The sequence below is a fragment of the Delphinapterus leucas genome, chromosome 1 (genome assembly GCF_059928025.1).
Source record: "Delphinapterus leucas isolate spDelLeu-1000000601 "Yukka" chromosome 1, BTC_Dleu_Yukka2, whole genome shotgun sequence".
NCBI lineage: Eukaryota > Metazoa > Chordata > Mammalia > Artiodactyla > Monodontidae > Delphinapterus > Delphinapterus leucas.
The window spans coordinates 75,770,907-75,793,354 of NC_143129.1; the positions used below are offsets into that span (position 1 = coordinate 75,770,907).

Here is a 22,448-nt window from a genome sequence, read left to right on the forward strand (position 1 = left end):
TTCTATGATCCATTATCTCAACTTTCAGAGCAACCTTGAAAAGTGTACAGAGCTGATCCTATTACCACTGCTTCCAAATGTGGAAAGAAGTTCAGTAGATAAATTGACTTGATCAAGGTCACATATGTATTTATTGGCACAACCAGAGCAGAGTACACTGTGAATACTTCATAGGAAATTATTATGTTGCTTGACTACTAAAACAGTGAAGAGAATCAAGTGAGATAATATATGCTAATTGCTTTTATTAAATGCAAAGTGTTCTATACATGAAAATAACATTTGTCACATCTTCTGGGGCAAATGGCCTGGAAAAGAGGAGACTTAGAGGGTATAATAAATGAGTAAATGGTCAAAGGTGGTAGACTATATTCAGCAGGTGGGTCAGCATTGTGGAGTTAAAGTGCTGTTTTAGGCAATCCATGCTACTGTTCCTATAAACCCATTGACAAGGATAAATCAGAAAATGAACAAAAAGAAATTCTGTATCATGGCTAAATAAAACATCTGACGGAAGGCAGAGGATATACAGCTCACCCTCCTCTGCCTCTGGTTTTGGTCCCTCCTCCCCTGGCAGCAGGTGCCCAACACTGAGCATATCACCTGACACCTGAGCCCTTCATCCTAAAGTAAAGAGATGCACAGAAGGCTCTGAGCTTCTCAGTGTGGGGGAATTTTGGGGACAGTGGCTGGAACAGGTTCATACTTTCTAGGTACAAAGAATTTAGAATGTATCATAAATCTGAAGAAAGAAGATCATTTAAGTAAACCATGTTAACATGTGATTTCACTTTTCTCTCTTCTGATTCCTGATCTGGACCTCCATATCCAGGGATTACTTTCTGGATGGGTCAGTATTTTATGTTATCATGTTTGTTTTGTTGTATCATTCTGAAAGAATTAGTTAAGGAGGCCTTAGTACTAAAGCATCTTCATCCCATTGCAATCTGATGGTCCCTAAGTAAAATGTGGGGTAAGAAAGAGAAGCAAAGTGTATATCATTCTGGCCCTACACCCCACTAGGTGAAGTCTTGCCTACATTAGGTTAAGGGTATATTTGAGAATAATAACTAGGTGGGAAGTATGGAAGCTTTCTCGTAGGCAGAGAAGAACTGGGAGAGCCTTACTTTCCTTTTCATTTGTTGCCAATAAACAGAGAGAGTTTGGTCTTGTGAAAATTTGGCATTGTGAAAATTCATTTCAGAAAAGCTATATAACTTGGAAGAACTATAGAAGTGTAGGGGTTTTGAGTTGGTCTGTTTGTGTAAAATACTGACCTCTGATATTATAAGTAATGTATTCCTCTGGTTCTTAACTAGATCTTTGCTGAAAGAAACAGGAACTCTAGAATCCCAGCTGGAAGCAAATAAAGTAAGTAATGTTCATTCATTAGCTCTAAATATTGCTGGAATTACAAAGAGTGCAAGAAAAACTACTCAAAGGAAACTGGTGATTCTTTTAGGTAAGTCCCCTGGCCCAAAAGTGAAAAACCTAAGTCTCTGGTGTCAACCCTGCCAACAATTTGCATTCTAACCTTTGGCCACCACTTCATAGACATGGATGTCAGTTTGCTTAAATCTCAACTTCAATTTCTGTATCTATACAATGGAGTCAATAATAGCTACATTATAGACTTACTCTAATGATTAAGTAAGGGAACAAATGCAAAAGCTCCTGGCCTACAACTTGTAACATTGACAAATTTCTGTTATTATTTGATGTGGTAAGAAAATAAAATTGAATCTAGATTATCTCTTAATAATTGAGTGAAGCAGTGGGCTACACCTCCTAGAGAAATGGAAATAAAAACAAAAATAAACAAATGGGACCTAATGAAACTTAAAAGCTTTTGCACAACAAAGGAAACCATAAACAAGACGAAAAGACAACTCTCAGAATGGAGGGAAATATTTGCAAATGAAGCAACTGACAAAGGATTAATATCCAAATCATACAAGCAACTCATGCAGCTCAATATCAAAAAAACAAACAACCCAATCCAAAAATGGGCAGAAGACCTAAATAGACATTTCTCCAAAGAAGATATACAGATTGACAACAAACACATGAAAGAATGCTCAACATCATTAATCATTAGAGAAATGCAAATCAAAACTACAATGAGATATCATCTCACACCAGTCAGAATGGCCATCATCAAAAAATCTACAAACAAGAAATGCTGGAGAGGGTGTGGAGAAAAGGGGACCCTCTTGCACTGTTGTTGGGAATGTAAATTGATACAGCCACTATGGAAAACAGTATGGAGGTTCTTTAAAAAACTAAAAATAGAACTGCCATATGACCCAGCAATCCCACTACTGGGCATATACCCTGAGAAAACCATAATTCAAAGAGTCATGTACCAAAATGTTCATTGCAGCTTTATTTACAATAGCCAGGACATAGAGGCAACCTAAGTGTCCATCAACAGATGAATGGATATAGAAGATGTGGCACATATATACAATGGAATATTACTCAGCCATAAAGAGGAACGAAACTGAGTTTATGTAGTGAGGTGGATGGACCTAGAGTCTGTCATACAGAGTGAAGTAAGTCAGAAAGAGGAAAACAAATACCATATGCTAACACATATATATGGAATCTAAAAAAGAAAGAAAGAAAGAAAATGGTCAGAAGAACCTAGGGGCAAGACGGGAATAAAGTTGCAGACCTACTAGAGAATGGACTTGAGGATATGGGGAGGGCGAAGGGTAAGCTGGTACAAAGTGAGAGAGTGGCATGGACATATATACACTACCAAATGCAAAATAGGTAGCTAGTGGGAAGCAGCCGCATGGCACAGGGATATTGGCTCAGTGCTTTGTGACCGCCAGGAGGGGTGGGATAGGGAGGGTGGGAGGGAGGGAGACGCAAGAGGGAAGAGATATGGGAACATATGTAAATGTATAACTGATTCACTTTGTTATAATGCAGAAACTGACACACCATTGTAAGGCAATTATACTCTAATAAAGATGTTTAAAAAAATAAAATAAAATGGAAAAAAAAAAAACAGTTGGCTAGAACAGTGTTTTTAACCTTAACCTTATTTTCTTTCCCCCCACCACCAGAATAAAAATTTAACTAATTAAATCTAATTTATCCCTAATGAGAGAACTTAATGCTAAAAAGATGTTGTCAGACAGGATTGATTTTTGGAGGGCCACAAACCATTGTAATATCTAATATGTTTTCACAACTACCCCCCTCATCACAACCAATTCACTCCTCCCCTCTTTAGGAAAAGACATTCCCCTGTTCAGAAAACATGACCTAAATGTAGATGTTTGGCATATAATATGCCTGAATGACAGAAGAGTCTTGTGGAAGTCTGTCCAAGCCAATGAAGGAGACTGAAGTGTGGACACTGGGAAGTTTAAGTGGACCTCAGAGCTCAACCACAATCAATAGTGCAAATAATTCATGATGCAAATCACTGGGAGCATGGATCCTGGAAATCCTACCCTTCTTTATCTGCAGTATATAACTGCTGACACTTAGATTTATATATTACAGATTACCAGAATGATAGAAGTCATATCATTTAACCTTTCCACCACTTTATAAATGAGGAATACAAATATAAGTGAGGTGGTTTTCCTGAGTAGTTCATTTTTTACAGAGGACAGGAAATTTCCTGAAGATAATTGAAAAGGAGCAATGAAGGGAAGTCTAAACTTATCAGCTTCTTACCTTCTGTATCATCCCTAGGTTTGGATCTGGTACCCTGGGTGACTGCCTCTCTTCTTTGTCTTTTTCCAGAGGAAGCAGAAGGAGATCCAGGCAATGAAGCGTAAGCTGACCAAGATTGAGGACCTGGGGGAAAACTTAGAAGAGGCTCTGGTCCTGGACATTAAATACAGCACCATTGGGCTGGCTCAGCAGTGGGACCAGCTCTACCAGCTTGGGATGAGAAGGCAACACAGTCTGGAACAACAGATCCAAGCCAGGTATTGAGAACCCATGGCCAGGGCTGGGCAAGGGTGTGGGTGGTGTTAGGTATTAGAAACTTAGCTCCAAGAACTAATGTTTGGGGTACTGTATACAGGAGTTGCTTCAGCGATAACACACTCACTATCCCCAGAACCGATATTCTCTCTCTTTACTGACCCACAGAATGACTATTTCTCTTTTTATAGGAGGCTATTATAAACTGGGACACAGTGCTCCCAAACCCCTGTGTCTACTCACCATCCATTTCTCCGAGTCTATTCACCATCTATGACCTCTTCAGAAAGCATTCCCTTTTGTAAAATTCCCACCGAAATGTCTAGAATGAAATAAATATTCAAAGTATAGAGCAGAAGAGAAAATTTTTTTTCTAAATTAATTAATTATATCAGAGCAGCCTTAGTCCTCCATAGCTTTTTTGGCAGCATTAGTTATCTGGATCAGAGATTGGCAAACTTTTTCTGTAAAGATCTTGATAATAAGTATCATACAATTTGTGAGACATATAGCCTCTGGTTTAACTACTCAGCCCTGCTGCTGTGAAGAGAAAACATCTATTGATAATTCATAAATGAATGAGCATGGACATGTTCCAGTAAAATTTTATTTATGGACACTGAAATTTGAATTTCTCACAATTTTTAATGTTTAAGGAAACAGACTTCTTCTTTTGATTATTTTTAATCATGTAAAAACCATTCTCAGTTCATTGACTATACAAAAGTGAGTGACCGACTGGATTTGGCCCATGGACCATAGTTTGCCAACCCCTGAACTAGATCACTTGACTAGCATAATAGTCGCTAAAATTCCTCTCTTATTCTTATGGCATGTCTTTTTATATTTCTCTGTTTATTTCATAGGTTAATTTTTGTTTTTCCTTTCAGAGACATCACTGGTCTGAGTGAGGAGACACTACAGGAGTTTGAAACAGCCTTCAGGTGAGTATAACTTCATAGTTGATTGGTTCTTTGTTTTCCAGACAATCAGAATGAATTTCCAAGTAACTATTATTTTTTCCCTCAGTGTGATTTAGTAGGATCTTAAATGAAGATATAGATATGTTATTTAGCTTCAAGTCTTGGCTTTTAGTATGTCTATGGGCTTCCTTGATTTTAGGAAATACATTTATTTTATGTTCAACATTTTATTCATTTCCCTCCATCGATTATGTTTTAAAAAAAAAGTGTGGAAACACAGGCAAGCTCTCCACTCAACTGATAAACTTATGGAATGTTACTAAAGCCCCAACTAGTACAAAAATAACTATTCTTTTCTTTTTTAATCTGATTCCTATTGAACTTGATAAAATGTTTTTATTCTTTAGGCATTTTGATGAGAATTTGACAGGTCGCTTAAGTCACAAAGATTTCCGGTCCTGCCTGAGAGGGCTCAATTACTACTTGCCCATGGTGGAGGAAGGTGAACCTGAGCCCAAGTTTGAGAAATTCCTGGATGCTGTTGATCCAGGGAGGTAGGAGGAAAACCAAGGGCCAGACCGTAGCAGGGAATGAGGCTTGGTGGGGGGGTCAAGCACAGAAAGTAAAATGATCCATAAAATATGAAATTAATTCATCTTGAGAGTGGGAATATACAGACTACCATAAATGAATTGAGCAGCTTTTGGTGGCCTTTTAGGATTATCTCAGAAGTTCATGGCACTAACTCCAACTCAGGCACCAGCTCTGCAATTTGTTCGATTCCTGGTTTATGTTTGATCTAGGAATTTCAGCTTGTTCTGAGAAAGGAACTTGAGAGAATAATTCCTTCCCTTGTGTAAGATCTTAACGAGACATGGATTATTCAAAGGCCAGCTCCTGCGGATGGGGTTGTTGTGTGATTGTGAGGGTGGGACAGAGTCATAGAGGGATTACGTTACTATTAGAGACCAATTCTTTCTTATACCAAGGACCAAAAAAGATCAGAAATAGAGGTCTTCAACTCAACTTGAAGAGCTTGAGATACTTAGAGACTGGTGCTAGTGGAAAATCCCCAAATTCTACTTAGAGAGTAAGGCTGACTGACCCATGTGGAAACAGAGGCTAGAACTTAGGAAACTGTTTATTTGGCTGTAAGGGCATGAGGATGTGGGTCAAATAGAGATCATAGCCCCATAGTCTCACAGAGCTGAGATGGGACAGACACTTGGAGAATCCAGCTTCTCTCTGTCTCTGAGACACTGAGTAGGATGAGAAAGGGATCTGCCTTCCTCTTTGTCTTGAGAGGGGACAATTCCTGATCTATTTCTCCCAACAGAAAGGGCTATATCTCACAAACCGACTATACCGACTTCCTGATCGTCAAGGAGTCAGAGAACATCAAGTCCAGCGATGAACTAGAGGATGCTTTCCAAGCCCTGGCAGAGGGCAAGGCCTATATTACCAAAGAGGACATGAAGCAGGTCAGATTCCAGTTTGCATCCACTCTCATTACACTCTCATCATAATCAACATTTTGCTCATCTCAGGCCTGGCTGCCTACTTACCATAGGCAACCACATTCCCCTTCCCCACGTTCTCTCAGATAGTGTTATGCACTGGATATCATTTGCTTTGATCACTCATGTTGCCTTGACACAACTCAAAAACCTACAGTCAACCTCTAACGACTATCAGTGTCAATCCCAAACATGCTACTTGGTTTTTAAGGCTATTTATTTATCCTGTTTATTTAATAAGCCAAATTTAGAGAATGGTGTAAATAGTGCAGTCAGAGTGAGATGGGACTCTTTGGATAAGAACTAAGTTGAAGAGATGAGTTGGTCTTATTCATTAGAAATTATAGATTTCTTTCTATAAGAAAAGCACGTGATAGGACCAGGACTGGCTTCTTCTTCCAAAGTCTCTCCACTTCCTGAGTTTAGGGCATATTAGAAGCCCCAAAGAGCCAGCTATTTTTAATCCTGATTACTGTATTTCTTTTTTTTTTTTTTTATGTTTCAGGCCCTAACCCCAGAACAAGTGTCATTCTGTGCCTCACATATGCAGCAATACATGGACCCACGGGGCCGAAGCCAGCCTGCTGGCTATGATTATGTTGGCTTCATCAGTTCCTACTTTGGCAAGTGATAAGCAGCTATTCCTGGGTCAGAGAATCTTGATGTTGTGGGAAGTATTGTGGGATGAAGGAGACAGGCGAGTACAGAGGGTGGAAAGATAGTCGTGTGTGTGTGTGTGTGTGTGTGTGTGTGTGTGTGTGTGGTGTGTGTGTGTGTGTGTGTGTGTGTGTGTTTTACATTTATTGCAGGACCTGAAAAAATTCTCGGGCTTGGGAGATAAAGGCATTAACAAAATTGGAGGAGAGGAGGCCATGGGTTTATTTTATATGCAACTAGTCACTGCTGAGGGGTATTAAACAAGGTCTCTATTTTTCGTTTGTTGAGTTCTACCTATCTTTATTATTTTGTGTTTTTTCTGATTATAGAATAAAGTATTTCCTTTCAAAAAAAAACATTTTTCAAAGTTCTTTTTGATAGAACAATATGAAGTAAAACGTTCCTGACTCAATTGGGTTTCTATATTTCTGAGAATTGTGCTGTCATCTAAATATAGACAGATAATTACACTGTAAATAAGTGCTTGGGTGCAGTAGATATATAAGATCCAAAATAAATTACAAACAGTGTTTCTTGAGCTTGAAGTGTGTTTAAATTCTTACATTTGAAAATGGAGATATTTGATATTCTGGGAAATCCCAATATTTTAGTCTATAAAATGGAATCACACAGAGAAGACCAGCACAGCACACATTTTCTTCTCAATCTGTCCATTTTTCATACTTCCCCATTAGAGTGAATGTTATTACTCTCAGAACAGCAAAATATGGGCATGGCAGGTCTTCTTTATGTCCTGTATGTCCCTGAATTTTCTCCAAAATTTTAATGTGGTAAAAAGAGTCTTTGTTTTGATTTACTTCTATCTCCTATTATTGTTAAGAGTCAGTAGAATTTTTATAGAATTAAGGAAAAAAACAAATGACCCAATTTTGTTCCTATTTATGGCTGTGTAATACTCCTTTATATATATATATGTACCACATCTTCTTTATCCATCCATCTTTTGATGGATATTTAGGTTGCTTTCACGGAGTGAAGTAAGTTAGAAAGAGAAAAAGGTCGTATATTAACGCATATATGTGGAATCTAGAAAAATGGTACAGATGAACCTATTTGCAGGGCAGGAATAGAGACACAGACGTAGAGAACGGACATGTGGATACAGAGGGGGAAGGGGAAGGTGGGATGAATTGGGAGATTAGGTTTGACATAAATACACTACCATGTGTAAAATAGATAGCTAGTGGGAACCTGCTGTATAGCACAGGGAGCTCGGCTCAGTGCTCTGTGGTGAGCTAGACGAGTGGGATGTGGGGGAAGGAAGTCCAAGAAGGAGGGGATATAGGTATACATATAGCTGATTCACTTTATTGTACAGCAGAAACTAACACAACATTGGAAAGCAATTATACTCTAATAATAATAATAAGCTCAAAAAGGAAAAAGAAAAGAAAAGAAAAAAAAACAAGAGGTGGTGCTATTTCCAAATAATTTCCAGACCAGGTTTGATCTGAACAGGTTTGAAAGCTGACATTCTGTTCTGACTTGTAAAAATTTATGCTGTCATTTGCCTGTGAGAAGACTTAGTTCATTTCTTTGCTCAGTATGAAACTGCTTAGCTGTTTTTGTATCCTGCAGGAACAGTCTCCACCTCCCAACCCATGTATATTGCCACTTGGTTACCATTTCAAGTCTCAATCCCATTCTTTGTATAGAAATTAGTCCTTGCTAAGGGACAAATCCTGTCACAGGAGCCATTTAAAGAAATTTTGGTTAAAACTATAAAGCTGTCTTTGCTGCTAATAATGTATAAGTGTTTCTAGTGATTTTTGCTTAAACGATTGGGTACTATGAAGTATGACAATAAAAAAAGTATCTCAAAAAATGTTCAAAAATGTCTAAATTGTGTTACCAAATTATGAGTTACCAAATATGATTACAGTTGAAAATATTCATAGCTCAGTAGGCCATCAAAAATCAGTATCATTTAATATCACACTGCCTGAATATGGAAAATCTAAAAAATGTATGTTTGTAATAACCAAAGGCAGAGGTGACTATGGTTTTATTCTTCTCCTGAACCCTGCCAAGTATCTGTAAATCCTAAATCAGATTATTAGGCATGTGGTGAGTCTTTAAGGCAAAGGACCAGTAGTACCATCTCATAAAAAGAGATTAATAATATAGAGGCTAAAGAAGATAGTATTTATCTAAAGAATCAACAAAAATTCCTCAAGAAGATGGTACTGTTAGAATTACATACAGCATCTTCTGAAATCAGATTCTGACCACCCATGCACTCAAGCAAAAAATGGTAATATGGGAATTATCATACATAATTGTGGACTATAGATATTCAATTTATAATATTATAACAATTAGAACTTGTATCAAGTTTTCCTCTTGATCTCAGGGTTAAGTTCCTCATATTTCAAACTGATCTTTTCTTGACCTTCTGTTTACTTACTTTGAACTGGAATCCCTGCTGCTCCTTGGTAACTCTCTTCTTTACAATTTATAGAGGGGAGCCTGCCCCTGGGACCCAGCCCTGTGGCTACATTCTTGATTTCTCTTTTATGATTCCTACTGCTTGGTTGGGACTCAAAAACTATTCCACTCTTAACAGAACTCTCCCTTTTACATTTTATGGGCTTCCCTGATGCCAAACATTTGCCTGGAAGCCATCTGATTCTTTTTTCCTATAGCCTGATCCATTTCCCAGTACCTACTCTTCTCGGGTCTCTGGATCTAGGTCCATCTTCCTACATTCTCCAGTCAGAGTGCCAGGTAACAGCACTTTACTCTTCTTTGGCTGGTTATATCATGAAATATAAGATGCTGGACACTGCCGGCGCTGGCTTCTGCCAGCATGAGCTAGGTAACAAATATGTCAGGCTAAAGTGATACTGCCTAGAAACTCCAAATAATAAAATATGGTCATATTGGGTGTTTCATGTATGGCCGACTCTGTTCTAAAGATTTTATCTTAATCATCACAAAAATGCCTACAAAAATAGATACTGTTAAAATTTCATTTTGCCATTGAGAATGGAGGCACAGAAATGTTAATAAACTTCCTCTAGATCACACATCTAAAAAGTGGCAAAGCTAGGCTTTAAACTCAAGAAATCTGACTCCAGAGCTTTATGGAATTAATTGGCTCTTTAAAGAACCATGAGTCGGGGCTTCCCTGGTGGCGCAGTGGTTGAGAGTCAGCCTGCCGATGCAGGGGACACGGGTTCGTGCCCCGGTCCGGGAAGATCCCACATGCCACGGAGCGGCTGGGCCTGTGACCCATGGCCGCTGAGCCTGCGCGTCCGGAGCCTCTGCTCCGCAACGGGAGAGGCCACAACAGTGAGAGGCCCGTGTACCACAAAAGAAAAAAAAAAAGAACCATGGGTTGAGCATATGTGGTCATGTTCACATCAGAGGGGCCTCTGCTTTGCTATGTGTATATGTGTGTATATACCTGGGAGGAGGATTTGTTCTTTTTAAGCACATGGCCATATTTGTAATCAAGGGAGGGAATTTGAATCACCTAGGCACATTTTGTAAACTATTCCTGCCTGTCACCCCAGATCAATTGTGTCAAGGTCTATTGAGATGGCTCCCAGGAACATATACTGAAAGATCCCTCATGTGATTTTTATACCCTTTCATACTTAAGACTACCACATTTGGAAGGTAGATTGACCTTTGAGTATTACATAGCAATTTTTAGAACATCTTTACCCATCATTGCTGAGTGTGCATTTAGGGAATGTTATGCTAGATGAACTGAATACGTTTTGGAAATGAATTTGCTCAAATACCTCAATGCAATGAGGAGATTACTTCCAGACCTAGTGAAAAGGAGCCTAGAGTACATGGCTTTTCTCCCCACTAACCCAAGTCCTTTCTGCCATTTAACTAAATCTCCTACTTCTCTACAACCTATTCTCTTCTCTTGGACTAGCTTTCTTCCGCCAAATTTGATTTCCACTGAATTCTCCCTAGAGGATGTGTTTCTTCCCTGAGAGTATGGAAGAATATGGATTCCTATCTGAAAAATATTCCCCCAATGTAAGTTCTTTCCTCTCTCTTAAGTCTTGTCCTACTTCTAACTCATTGAAGAATCACACGAATCCTACATTTTCAGAATCTCTTATGTTTCCATTTCTTTCAGTTTCCAATACCTCTATCCTTGTTCAGGTCTTTTTGCCTTTCTTTAAATGATGGCAATGAATTTCTTACTGATCTTTTTGGCTCTGTTTTCTGCTTGTTGAGATTTATCATCCTCTCTGCTGCTGGATTAATCTTCCTAAATCACTTCCCAGATTCAACCCCACTCTCTGCTCAAAGGTATACTGTGTCCTATCTTCCACTACCAAAAGCATCAAGTCGGAAGCAACATATTCACAATGCTCTCCTCAAAGAAATCTTAACCCAAGTTAACTTCACCCATCATTTGTAAGATATTTTTGTCCCTCTGGACAACTCACCACACTGTAATAAGCCTATATTGTCTTGCCACTGAGACTGTAGTTATTCTGTTCTGTCTTAGAATATATGTACTTTATTTCCACTTACTGCATTCAAAATTTACTCATTCTTTAGGAACAAGTTCAAGCACTACCTTAGACATGAAACCTGCTCTGATCCTCTACCGAGAATAACCTCTCCCTAAACTAAAAGCCAGTATCACTTTGCTTAACACATTATTAATAGTAGCAGCTGACATTTATTGGAAGATTATTATGATCCAGTTATTGCACTAAATTATTTATACGTATGACCCTGTTTAGTCAGGAACACAAAACTATGAAGTTACAACCATTTTACAGGTGAGGACTTTGAAGCTGAGAAAGATTAAATAACTTACCCAGGGTCACACTGTAAGTGGCAGAATCTGTATTCAAACTCCTTCCTGACAACTGTGTGAATTCATTCCACCTTTACTTATCCCTAGAAATGTCTGGTACCGTGCATGACATATTGTGAGTGGAAAGTAAAATAGGCAGGATAGAGAGTTCCACCATAGATTCTAAAGAGTAGTATCCATACTAGGGAGTGACACAAGTGAAGAGGTCCTTACACCCAAGATTAGGAGGCCATTAGAGAGCAACAACTATTATTGAGGAAAATAGGAAATAAATCTATTTTCTGAAATAGAAGTTACCCAACTAGAAGAGCCAATTAAAAAGAAGAGGGCAAAGTAATAATGAGCCAGAGATAAAGAAGACAACTACATAAAAAGATTAAAGACACCTTTTGGGAGAGAAAAAATAATAATAACTGACCTCTTCATTTAGGAAAGCATTCAAACTGATTTGCCAACCTGATAGTCACTGAGTTTCAGATCTTGGAAGAATATTATTGGTCAGATAATCTAATTATGTAATGATTTTAGAAATCTCTACAGTATACCTGGCAGGACCCCAGCCAGCCCTGCTTTGAACTTGGGCACTTGAAACTCCCCTCATCTTGTTCAGCTCAGTTAGAAAATTCTTAATGAACTGGGTTTCAGGAACTAAGTGTGGTGTATGGGAGGCTAAAAGTGAAAATTCAGATTCTGAGATCAGTGTGAGTTAAGCACAGTAACCAGAGCAGGAAGCCCCGCATCTGCATTCCCCAGAAGCCCTGGGGGGGGGTGGTATGCAAGAGACAGGATGGGACTCTCTTGGGGAATTGGAGGTGGGGTAGCTTTGGTCTAAAGCCCTGAATATCTGGCCCAGTGGCCTGGGTTTCTGGTGTATGTCCAGCCTACATAGAGGAAACTGTCCCATTATGGTAGCCTTCATCTTTTACCCAGCAATCTCCCTCAGAAAGCATTTCTCAGGGCTGTCTGCACAGCCCGATTTCTTAGACTATAAACAGTGGGATTGAGAAGAGGAGTTACCACAGTATAGGTGACAGCAATAAGGTGGTCCCGCTCAAGAGAGTAACTGGCTTTGGGTCTCAGGTACATGAAGGAGGCACAGCCATAGTGAACAATGACCACTGTGAGGTGTGAGGGGCAAGTAGAGAAGGGCTTCTTCCTCCCCTCATTGGAGGGGATCCTCAGGATTGCTGTCAGGATGTAGGTGTAGGAGATAGTGATGAAGGAGAAGGAGACCAGGAGGATCCCTAGCTCACTCAGGCCTGTATCTCCACAGGCCAGGCTCAGCACTGGCAGCGTGTCACAGAAAAAGTGCTGGATCTCATGGGAGCTGCAAATGGAAGGTGGAAAATGACCAGTATCATTCCCAGCCCAAAGACATATCCACTCAAGAAGGAGGTGCCAACCCGGCTTGCATAGTGTAGTGAGGCACAGATGGCTACATATCTGTCAAAGCCCATGACAGCTAGGAGGAAGCAGGTGGTACAGACCCACGAAGCAGAGAAGAACATTTAGACAGCACAGCCCACATAGAAGATGGCCTGCCCACCCCTGACCAGGCTGGAAAGCATCCTAGGGATAATGCCCAAGGTATAGCAGAGAAAGGTAAGAAGGAAAGGAAGGAAAGGAAGAGGTGCATGGGGGTGTGCAGATGGCTGTCGAGCCTGATGATTATGATAATAAAGACATTGCTGGTCAGGGTGAAAAGATACAGGGAGAGGAACAATGCGAAGAGCAGGAGCTGCAGTTCCCCAAGGCTAGAGGAGCCCAGGAATACAAAGCCCCTGCAGAAGGTTGCATTGGTCTGCTCCATTCTGAGTGACATCCCTGATAGATTTGATTCTTTCCACCTTGCCAGAAGATGCCTTGTTTCTTTAGAAGGCAAGATGAGGTGGATTCTCATTTCTTTGTACCTGTTGTAACTCAAAAAGAAAACTCTTTTTTAGACAGCAATAAACTTCAGAAATATACTTATTAGACACATGGGTGTATGGATCTATTCTCACATGTGTATATGTGCATACATGAATACAAATATACACAATATGCACATATGTGCACATACATACATGACTATACATATGCAGGCACATATATACATGCATACCCATACAAAGCACTCACACATAATTATGCACATTTTACACATTCAAAACTCTGCACTGGTTAGGGTCCGCAGGGAAGGGGAGAGGCAGCACATGGGAAGGAGGGCCTGTGGAGTGTAGAGTTCTGGAGTATGGAGGAAAAGCAGGAAACACAGTGAAAAGCCATTCCAAAGTGACCTGTTAAAAATTAAATAGAGGGGGAGGAACCAATATGGCAGAGTAGAAGGACATGCTCTCACTCCCTCTTACGAGAACACCAGAGTCACAACTAGCTGCTGGACAATCATCGACAGGAAGACACTGGAACTCACCAAAAAAGATACCCCACATACAAAGACAAAGGAGAAACCACAATGAGACAGTAGGAGGGGTACAATCACAGTAAAATCAAATCCCAAAACTGTTGGGTGGGTGATTCACCGACTGGAGAACACTTATACCACGGAGGTCCACCCACTGGAGTGAAGGTTCTGAGCCCCACATCAGGCTTCCCAACCTGGGGGTCCGCCAATGGGAGGAGGAATTCCTAGAGAATCAGACTTTGAAGCCTAGTGGGAATTGATTGCAGGAATTCAACAGGACTGGGGGAAACAGAGACTCCACTCTTTGAGGGCACACACAAAGTATTGTGCACATAAGGATGCATGGGAAGGAGCAGTGACCCCAGGGAGAACCTGCTAGTGTTGGAGGGTTGCCTGTAGAGGCGGGGGGTGGCTGTGTGGCTGTGGTTCACCATGGGGATAAGGACACTGGCAGCAGAAGTTCTGGGAAGTACTCCTTGGCATGAGCCCTCCCACAGTCTGCCATTAGCCCCACCAAAGAGCCCAGGTAGGCTCCAGTGTTGGGTTGCATCAGGCCAAACATCCAAAAGGGAGGGAACCCAGCCCCACCCATCAGCAGACAAGTGGATTAAAGTTTTACTGAGCTCTGATCACCAGAGCAACAGCCAGCTCTACCCACCACCAGTCCCTGCCAACAGGAAACTTGCACAAGCCTATTAGATAACTTCGTACACCAGAGGGCAGACAGTAGAAGCAAGAAGAACTACAATCCTGCACCCTGGGGAACAAAAACCACATTCACAGAAAGATAGACAAGATGAAAAGGCAGAGGGCTATGTACCAGATGAAGGAACAAGATAAAACCCCAGAAAAACAACTAAATGAAGTGGAGATAGGCAACCTTACAGAAAAAGAATTCAGAATAATGATAGTGAAGATGATCCAGGACCTCGGAAAAAGAATGGAGGCAAAGACTGAGAAGATGCAAGAAATATTTAACAAAGACCTAGAAGAATTAAAGAACAAACAAACAGAGATGAACTATACAATAACTGAAATGAAAACTACACGAGAAGGAATCAATAGCAGAATAACTGAGGCAGAAGAAGGGATAAGTGACCTGGGAGACAGAATGTTGGAATTCACTGCTGCGGAACAGGATAAAGAAAAAAGAATGAAAAGAAGTGCAGACAGCCTAGGAGACCTCTGAGACAACATTAAACACAACAACATTTGCATTATAAGGGTCCCAGAAGGAGAAGAGAGAGAGAGAGGACCAGAGAAAATATTTGAAGAGATTATGGTCGAAAACTTCCCTAACATGGGAAAGGAAATAGCTACCCAAGTCCAGGAAGCACAGCGAGTCCCATACAGGATAAACCCAAGGAGAAACACGCTGAGACACATAGTAATCAAACTGGCAAAAAATAAAGACAAAGAAAAATTATTGAAAGCAGTAAGGGAAAAATGACAAATAATATACAAGGGAACTCCCATAAGGTTAACAGCTGATTTCTCAGCAGAAACTCTACAAGCCATAAGGGAGTGGCATGATATACTTAAAGTGATGAAAGGGAAAAACCTACAACCAAGATTCCTCTACCTGGCAAGGATCTCATTCAGATTCCATGGAGAAATCAAAAGCTTTACAGACAAGCAAAAGCTAAGAGAATTCAGCACCACCAAACCAGCTCTACAACAATTGCTAAAGGAACTTCTTTAAGTGGGAAACAGAAGAGAAGTAAATGATCTACAAAAATAAACCCAAAACAATTAAGAAAATGATCATATGAGCACACATATGGATAATTACCTTAAACGTGAATGGAATAAATGCTCCAACCAAAAGACACAGGCTTGCTGAATGTATACAAAAACAAGACCCATATATACACTGTCTACAAGAGACCTACTTCAGACATAGGGACACATACAGACTGAAAGTGAGGGGATGGAAAAATATATTCCATGCAAATGGAAATCAAAAGAAAGCTCAGTAGCTATACTCATATCAGATAAAATAGACTTTAAAATAAAGAGTGTTACAAGAAACAAGGAAGGAGACTACCTAATGATCAAGATATCAATCCAAGAAGAAGACATAACAATTATAAATATATGTGCACCCAACATAGGGGCACCTCAATACATAAGGCAACTGCTAACAGCTCTAAAAGAGGAAATCGACAGTAACACAATAATAGTGGGGGACTTTAACACCTCACTTGCACCAATGGACAGATCATCCAAAATGAAAATAAATAAGGAAAGAGAAGCTTTAAATGACACAATAGACCAGATAGATTTAATTGATATTTATAGGACATTCTATCCCAAAACAGCAGATTACACTTTCCTCTTAAGTGTGCATGGAACATTCTCCAGGATAGATCACATCTTGGGTCACAAATAAAGCCTCAGTAAATTTAAGAAAATTGAAATCATATCAAGCATCTTTTCTGACCACAATGCTATGGGATTAGAAATGTATTACAGGGAAAAAAACTTAAAAAACACAAACACATGGAGGCTAAACAATACGTTACCAAACAACCAAGAGATCACTGAAGAAATCAAAGAGGAAATCAGAAAATGCCTAGAGACAAATGACAATGAAAACACGACGATCCAAAACATATGGGATGCAGCAAAAGCAGTTCTAAGGGGGAAGTTTATAGCTATACAAGCTTACCCCAAGAAACGAGAAAAATCTCAAGTAAACAATCTAACCATATACCTAAAGGAACTAGAGAAAGAAGAACAAACAAAACCCAATGTTAGCAGAAGGAAAGAAATCATAAAGATCAGAGCAGAAGTAAATGAAATAGAAACAAAGAAAACAATAGCAAAGATCAATAAAACTAAAAGCTGGTTCTTTGAGAAGATAAACAAAATCAATAAACCATTAGCCAGACTCATCAAGAAAAAGAGGGAGAGGACTCAACTCAATAAAATTAGAAATGAAAAAGGAGAAGTTACAACAGACACCGCAGAAATACAAAGCATCCTAAGAGAGTACTACAAGCAACTCTATGCCAATAAAATGGACAACCTGGAAGAAATGGACAAATTCTTAGAAAGGCATAACTTTCTGAGACTGAACCAGGAAGAAACAGAAAATATGAACAGACCAATCACAAGTAATGAAATTGAAACTGTGATTAAAAATCTTCCAATAAACAAAAGTCCAGGACCAGATGGCTTCACAGGTGAATTCTATCAAACACTTAGAGAAGAGCTAACACTCATCCTTCTCAAATTCTTCCAAAACATTGCAGAGGGAGAAACACTCCCAAACTCATTCTATGAGGCCACCATCACCCTGACACCTAAACTAGACAAAGATACTACAAAAAAGGAAAATTACAGGCCAATATCACTGATGAATATAGTTGCAAAAATCGTTAAGAAAATACTAGCAAACAGAATCCAATAACACATTAAAAGGATCATACACCATAATCAAGTGGGATTTATCCCAGGCATGCAAGGATTCTTCAATATATGCAAATCAATCAATGTGATACACCATATTAACAAATTGAAGAATAAAAACCATATGATCATCTCAATAGATGCAGAACAAACTTTTGACAAAATTCAACACCGTTTTATGATAAAACCTCACCAGAAAGTGGGCATAGAGGGAACTTACCTCAACATAATAAAGGCCATATATGACAAACCCACAGCAAACATCATTCTCAATGGTGAAAAACTGAAAGCATTTCCTCTAAGATCAGGAACGAGACAAGGATGTCCACTCTCACCTCTATTATGCAACATAGTTTTGGAAGTCCTAGCCACGGCAATCAGAGAAGAAAAAGAAGTAAAAGGAATAAAAATTGGAAAAGAAGAAGTAAAACTGTCGCTGTTTGCAGATGACATGATACTATACATAGAGAATCCTAAATATGCCACCAGAAAACTACTAGAGCTAATCAATGAATTTGGTAAAGTTGCAGGGTACAAAACTAATGCACAGAAGTCTCTTGCATTCCTATACACTAATGATGAAAAATCTGAAAGAGAAATCATGGCAACACTCCCATTTACCATTGCAACAAAAAGAATAAAATACCTAGGAATAAACCTACCTAGGGAGACAAAAGACCTGTATGCAGAAAACTATAAGACACTGATGAAAGAAATTAAAGATGATACCAACCGATGGAGAAATATACCATGTTCTTGGATTGGAAGAATCAATGTTGTGAAAATGACTATACTACCCAAAGCAATCTACAGATTCAATGCAATCCCTATCAAATTACCAATGGCATTTTTTATGGAACTAGAACAAATCATCTTAAAATTTGTACGGAGACACAAAAGACCCCGAATAGCCAAAGCAGTCTTGAGGGAAGATAATGGAGCTGGAGGAATCAGACTCCCTGACTTCAGACTATACTACAAAGCTACAGTAATCATGACAATATGGTACTAGCACAAAAACAGAAACATAGATCAATGGAACAAGATAGAAAGCCCAGAGAAAACCCACCCACCTACGGTCAACTAATCAATGACAAAGGAGGCAAAGATATACAATGGAGAAAAGACAGTCTCTTCAATAAGTGGTGCTGGGAAAACTGGACAGCTACATGTAAAAGAATGAAATTAGAACACTCCCTAACACCATACACAAAAATAAACACAAAATGGATTCGAGACCTAAATGTAAGACCGGACACTATAAAACTCTTAGAGGAAAACATAGGAAGAAGACTCTTTGACATAAGTCACAGCAAGATCTTTTTTGATCCACCTCCTAGAGTAATGGAAATAAAAACAAAAATAAACAAATGGGACCTAATGAAATTTCAAAGCTTTTGCACAGCAATGGAAACCATAAACAAGATGAAAAGACAACCCTCAGAATGGGAGAAAACATTTGCAAATGAATCAATGGACAAAGGATTAATCTCCAAAATATATAAACAGCTCATGCAGCTCAATATTAAAGAAACAAACAACCCAATCCATCCAAAAATGGGCAGAAGACCCAAATAGACATTTCTCCAAATAAGACATACAGATGGCCAAGAAGCACATGAAAAGCTGCTCAACATTACTAATTATTAGAGAAATGCAAATCAAAACTACAACGAGGTATCACCTCACACCAGTTAGAATCGGCATCATCAGAAAATCTACAAACAACAAATGCTGGAAAGGGTGTGGAGAAAAGAGAACCCTCTTGCCCTGTTGGTGGGAATATAAATTGATACAGCCACTATGGAGAACAGTATGGAGGTTCCTTTAAAAAACTAAAAATAGAATTACCATATGACCCAGCAATCCCACTACTGGGCATATACCCTTAGAAAACCATAATTCAAAAAGACACATGCCCCCCAGTGTTCATTGCAGCACTATTTACAACAGCCAGGTCATGGAAGCAACCTAAATGCCTATTGACAGATGAATGGATAAAGAAGGTGTGGTACATATATACAATGGAATATTACTCAGCCATAAAAAGTAATGAAATTAAGTCATTTGTTGAGGCATGGATGGACCTAGAGACTGTCACACAGAGTGAAGTAAGTCAGAAAGAGAAAAACAAATATCGTATATTAATGCAGGTATGTGGAACCTAGAGAAATGGTACAGATGAACCGGTTTGCAGGGCAGAAGTTGAGACACAGATGTAGAGAACAAACCTATGGACACCAAGGGGGGAAAACTGCGGTGGGGTGGGGATGGTTCTGTGCTGGATTGGGCGATTGGGATTGACATGTATACACTGATGTGTATAAAATTGATGACTAATAAGAACCTGCAGTATAAAAAAAAACAACCAACCAACCAAACAAACAAAAACCAAAACTCTGCACTGCATATTTACTATTAATATTACATTAATGGTAGTATTACATTACCATTACAGTGCACATACATTGTAAATGCATATATTTTCAGACACCACATACCTATGTAGATATGTACAACACACATACATTCATACCAACCTCGTACATAACACTGCCACATAATACACATGTGGACACAGACACGTTGCCTGTTAGAACTTGAGGTTGGGTGGCTTGATGGATATTATTTTATAGACTAAGCAACAGAGCCAAGATGGTAAAGTGACTTCCTTGAAGTCATAGAAAGCCAAGATCAGAGAAGATGTGACTTGAGTCCTAATCTAACATTATTTCCCCCAAACAATGATAACTCTTCTCAGACACTGTAGGACACTAACATGAATACAGAATAAGAAAGAGTTTGCTCAACAATAATCCCTTGTATCTATAACACCGTTCCACAAGCCCGTTTTCATGTGAGTCTATGCAGAGCACTGAAGGAAAAATCAGAGCTCAGGGCAAGTTGCATATCTCTTAGCCAAAGATCGGCTGTCAGGCTCCACTGTCCCTGAGAGATTAGATCGCTTCCTGGATATCTGCAACCCTCTCAGACATACATTGTTTATGATCAACATGGTATGTGGAAAACTTCTGGCCTCTGCTTGGGTTGCTGGCTTCTTTATCTCTGTGATAGAGACTACACTGATATTCAGAGGCTCTTTCTGTGGCTCCAACCTTGTCAAACACTTCTTCTGTCATATGCGGGCAGTTGTGAGGTTGTCCTGTCTAGACAGTGGCCTCACAGAATTCATTGTAACAATGATCTCAGTGTCAGGTTTGATGGGCACCTTCCTGCTCATCATCCTCACTTATATTTTCGTTCTTTCCACTGTCCTCAAGATCCCATCAGCTGAGGGCAAGCAGAAGGCATTTTCTACCTGTGCTTCCCACCTCACAGTGGTCATAATCCACTTTGGTTTTGCATCTATTGTTTATCTGAAGCCAGAAGCATCAGGAGGAGATGACACACTCATAGCAGTCCCTTACACTGTCATTACTCCTTGCCTCAGCCCTCTCATTTTCAGCCTCAGGAATAAAGACGTGAAGAATGCTTTCAGAAAGGTACTTGGAAAGGCAAATTCCTTGAATAATCTTGGATTATCACTGCATGATTGATTGTACACTGAAGTCAGTGAAGCATTTACCCTGTGACATCTGTACCATTTGCCTTTATCCAGAGGCTGGCATATGGGGATCAAGGGACTGAGTCTTGGACATAAGCCTTGACAAGCATTTACTTAGCATGTTAAGGAAGTTGTCCAACGACTTCTACATCTGTCCCTGCAGATTTTAGGCTTCTTTCAATCAACAACTAGGTGTTCTGCACCTTAGATAAAGTGGGAAAAGCAAGATTATGGAAGGAAAAATCAACACCTATGACCATGACACTAAGAGATGGTTTAAAATATCTAGAGATATAAAAGTTGAATAATTTTTCTAGGTAATGCTGTGAGGTACTGGTTTGTGCTTCTCATGACATAAACCATTTCTGATATAGGAGATACACTATGGAGTAATCAACAGCTGTATGTTTGTGCATATCAGCGTTGATGTTGTTTTATTCCCACGCCATAACAACTCTTAAAAGCTTTTAATAACACTGTTCATGATGGTGTCTTTCAATGACTCTCAGATGCTAGCTTCTGAATATATAGGATATTTTGGAGCACTGATTTAAATAAGTAAACAAGACAGTAGAGCCTGTATGTTTTATGACTGGGGAAATCCATGATGAGGGCTAGAAATAATCTCCATTTTCTATAAGATGAATGTATTAAACAGCAAATGTTTAAAAAACAAATCATGTCATGCTATTGACGGATATGACAATAAAAGGTGTTTTGAATTAATTTTGGCAGACATACAATGTGTAATGAAGGAAACCAGATAAACAAAACATCAAATGTTTATATTACCCAGAAGAAAATAAGAAGTACTTTGGCGGTTATAGATCATAGATATATAGCAAGTGGTCTTTCTGTAAATTCCAATATACAAGCCTAAGGGCTCTTCTGAATCCTTTTCTCAGTTCTGCTGCTAACATGTCCTCTCATGAAGGATACAACTACTGTACTGAGGATTGCAGTACATAAAACATACGAAAACTGTTGGAATAATTTCTGACCTATATTAATTATGGGGATGTTACAAAGATAAGTAAGATAATGGATGGAAATTATTATGTACTTACACTGATTAAAATTACCTCTTGCCATGACTCTATTTTCTTCCCTTTGACCTTTTGTGACACATGTGTAGGCAGAATATTTTCCCTCTTCATCTGTGGTCAATGTCTCAGTGAAAAAGAGTGTTTCT

The 22,448-nt window shown here is 39.3% G+C and overlaps 2 protein-coding genes across 2 annotated transcripts in view; one reads left to right on the forward strand and one right to left on the reverse strand.

Moving 5' to 3' along the window:
* SPTA1 (spectrin alpha, erythrocytic 1) overlaps positions 1-7,773 on the forward strand; it is a 67,996-nt gene extending 60,223 nt beyond the window's left edge. Inside the window, exons 47-53 of the mRNA XM_022559536.3 lie at positions 833-850; positions 1,320-1,371; positions 3,769-3,956; positions 4,845-4,898; positions 5,285-5,431; positions 6,214-6,358; positions 6,900-7,773. Coding sequence (XP_022415244.3) covers positions 833-850; positions 1,320-1,371; positions 3,769-3,956; positions 4,845-4,898; positions 5,285-5,431; positions 6,214-6,358; positions 6,900-7,025 — 730 coding nt within the window. The 3' untranslated portion in view covers positions 7,026-7,773. The remainder of the gene's footprint in view (positions 1-832; positions 851-1,319; positions 1,372-3,768; positions 3,957-4,844; positions 4,899-5,284; positions 5,432-6,213; positions 6,359-6,899) is intronic.
* A 4,986-nt stretch (positions 7,774-12,759) lies between these two features.
* On the reverse strand, positions 12,760-14,295 carry LOC111167019 (olfactory receptor 10Z1-like). Its single transcript, XM_089913201.1, is given in 3 exon segments — positions 12,760-13,207; positions 13,210-13,477; positions 13,480-14,295. Coding segments are annotated over 3 exon segments (957 nt in total). The 5' UTR covers positions 13,774-14,295; the 3' UTR covers positions 12,760-12,812.
* Between the last annotated feature and the right edge of the window lie 8,153 nt (positions 14,296-22,448).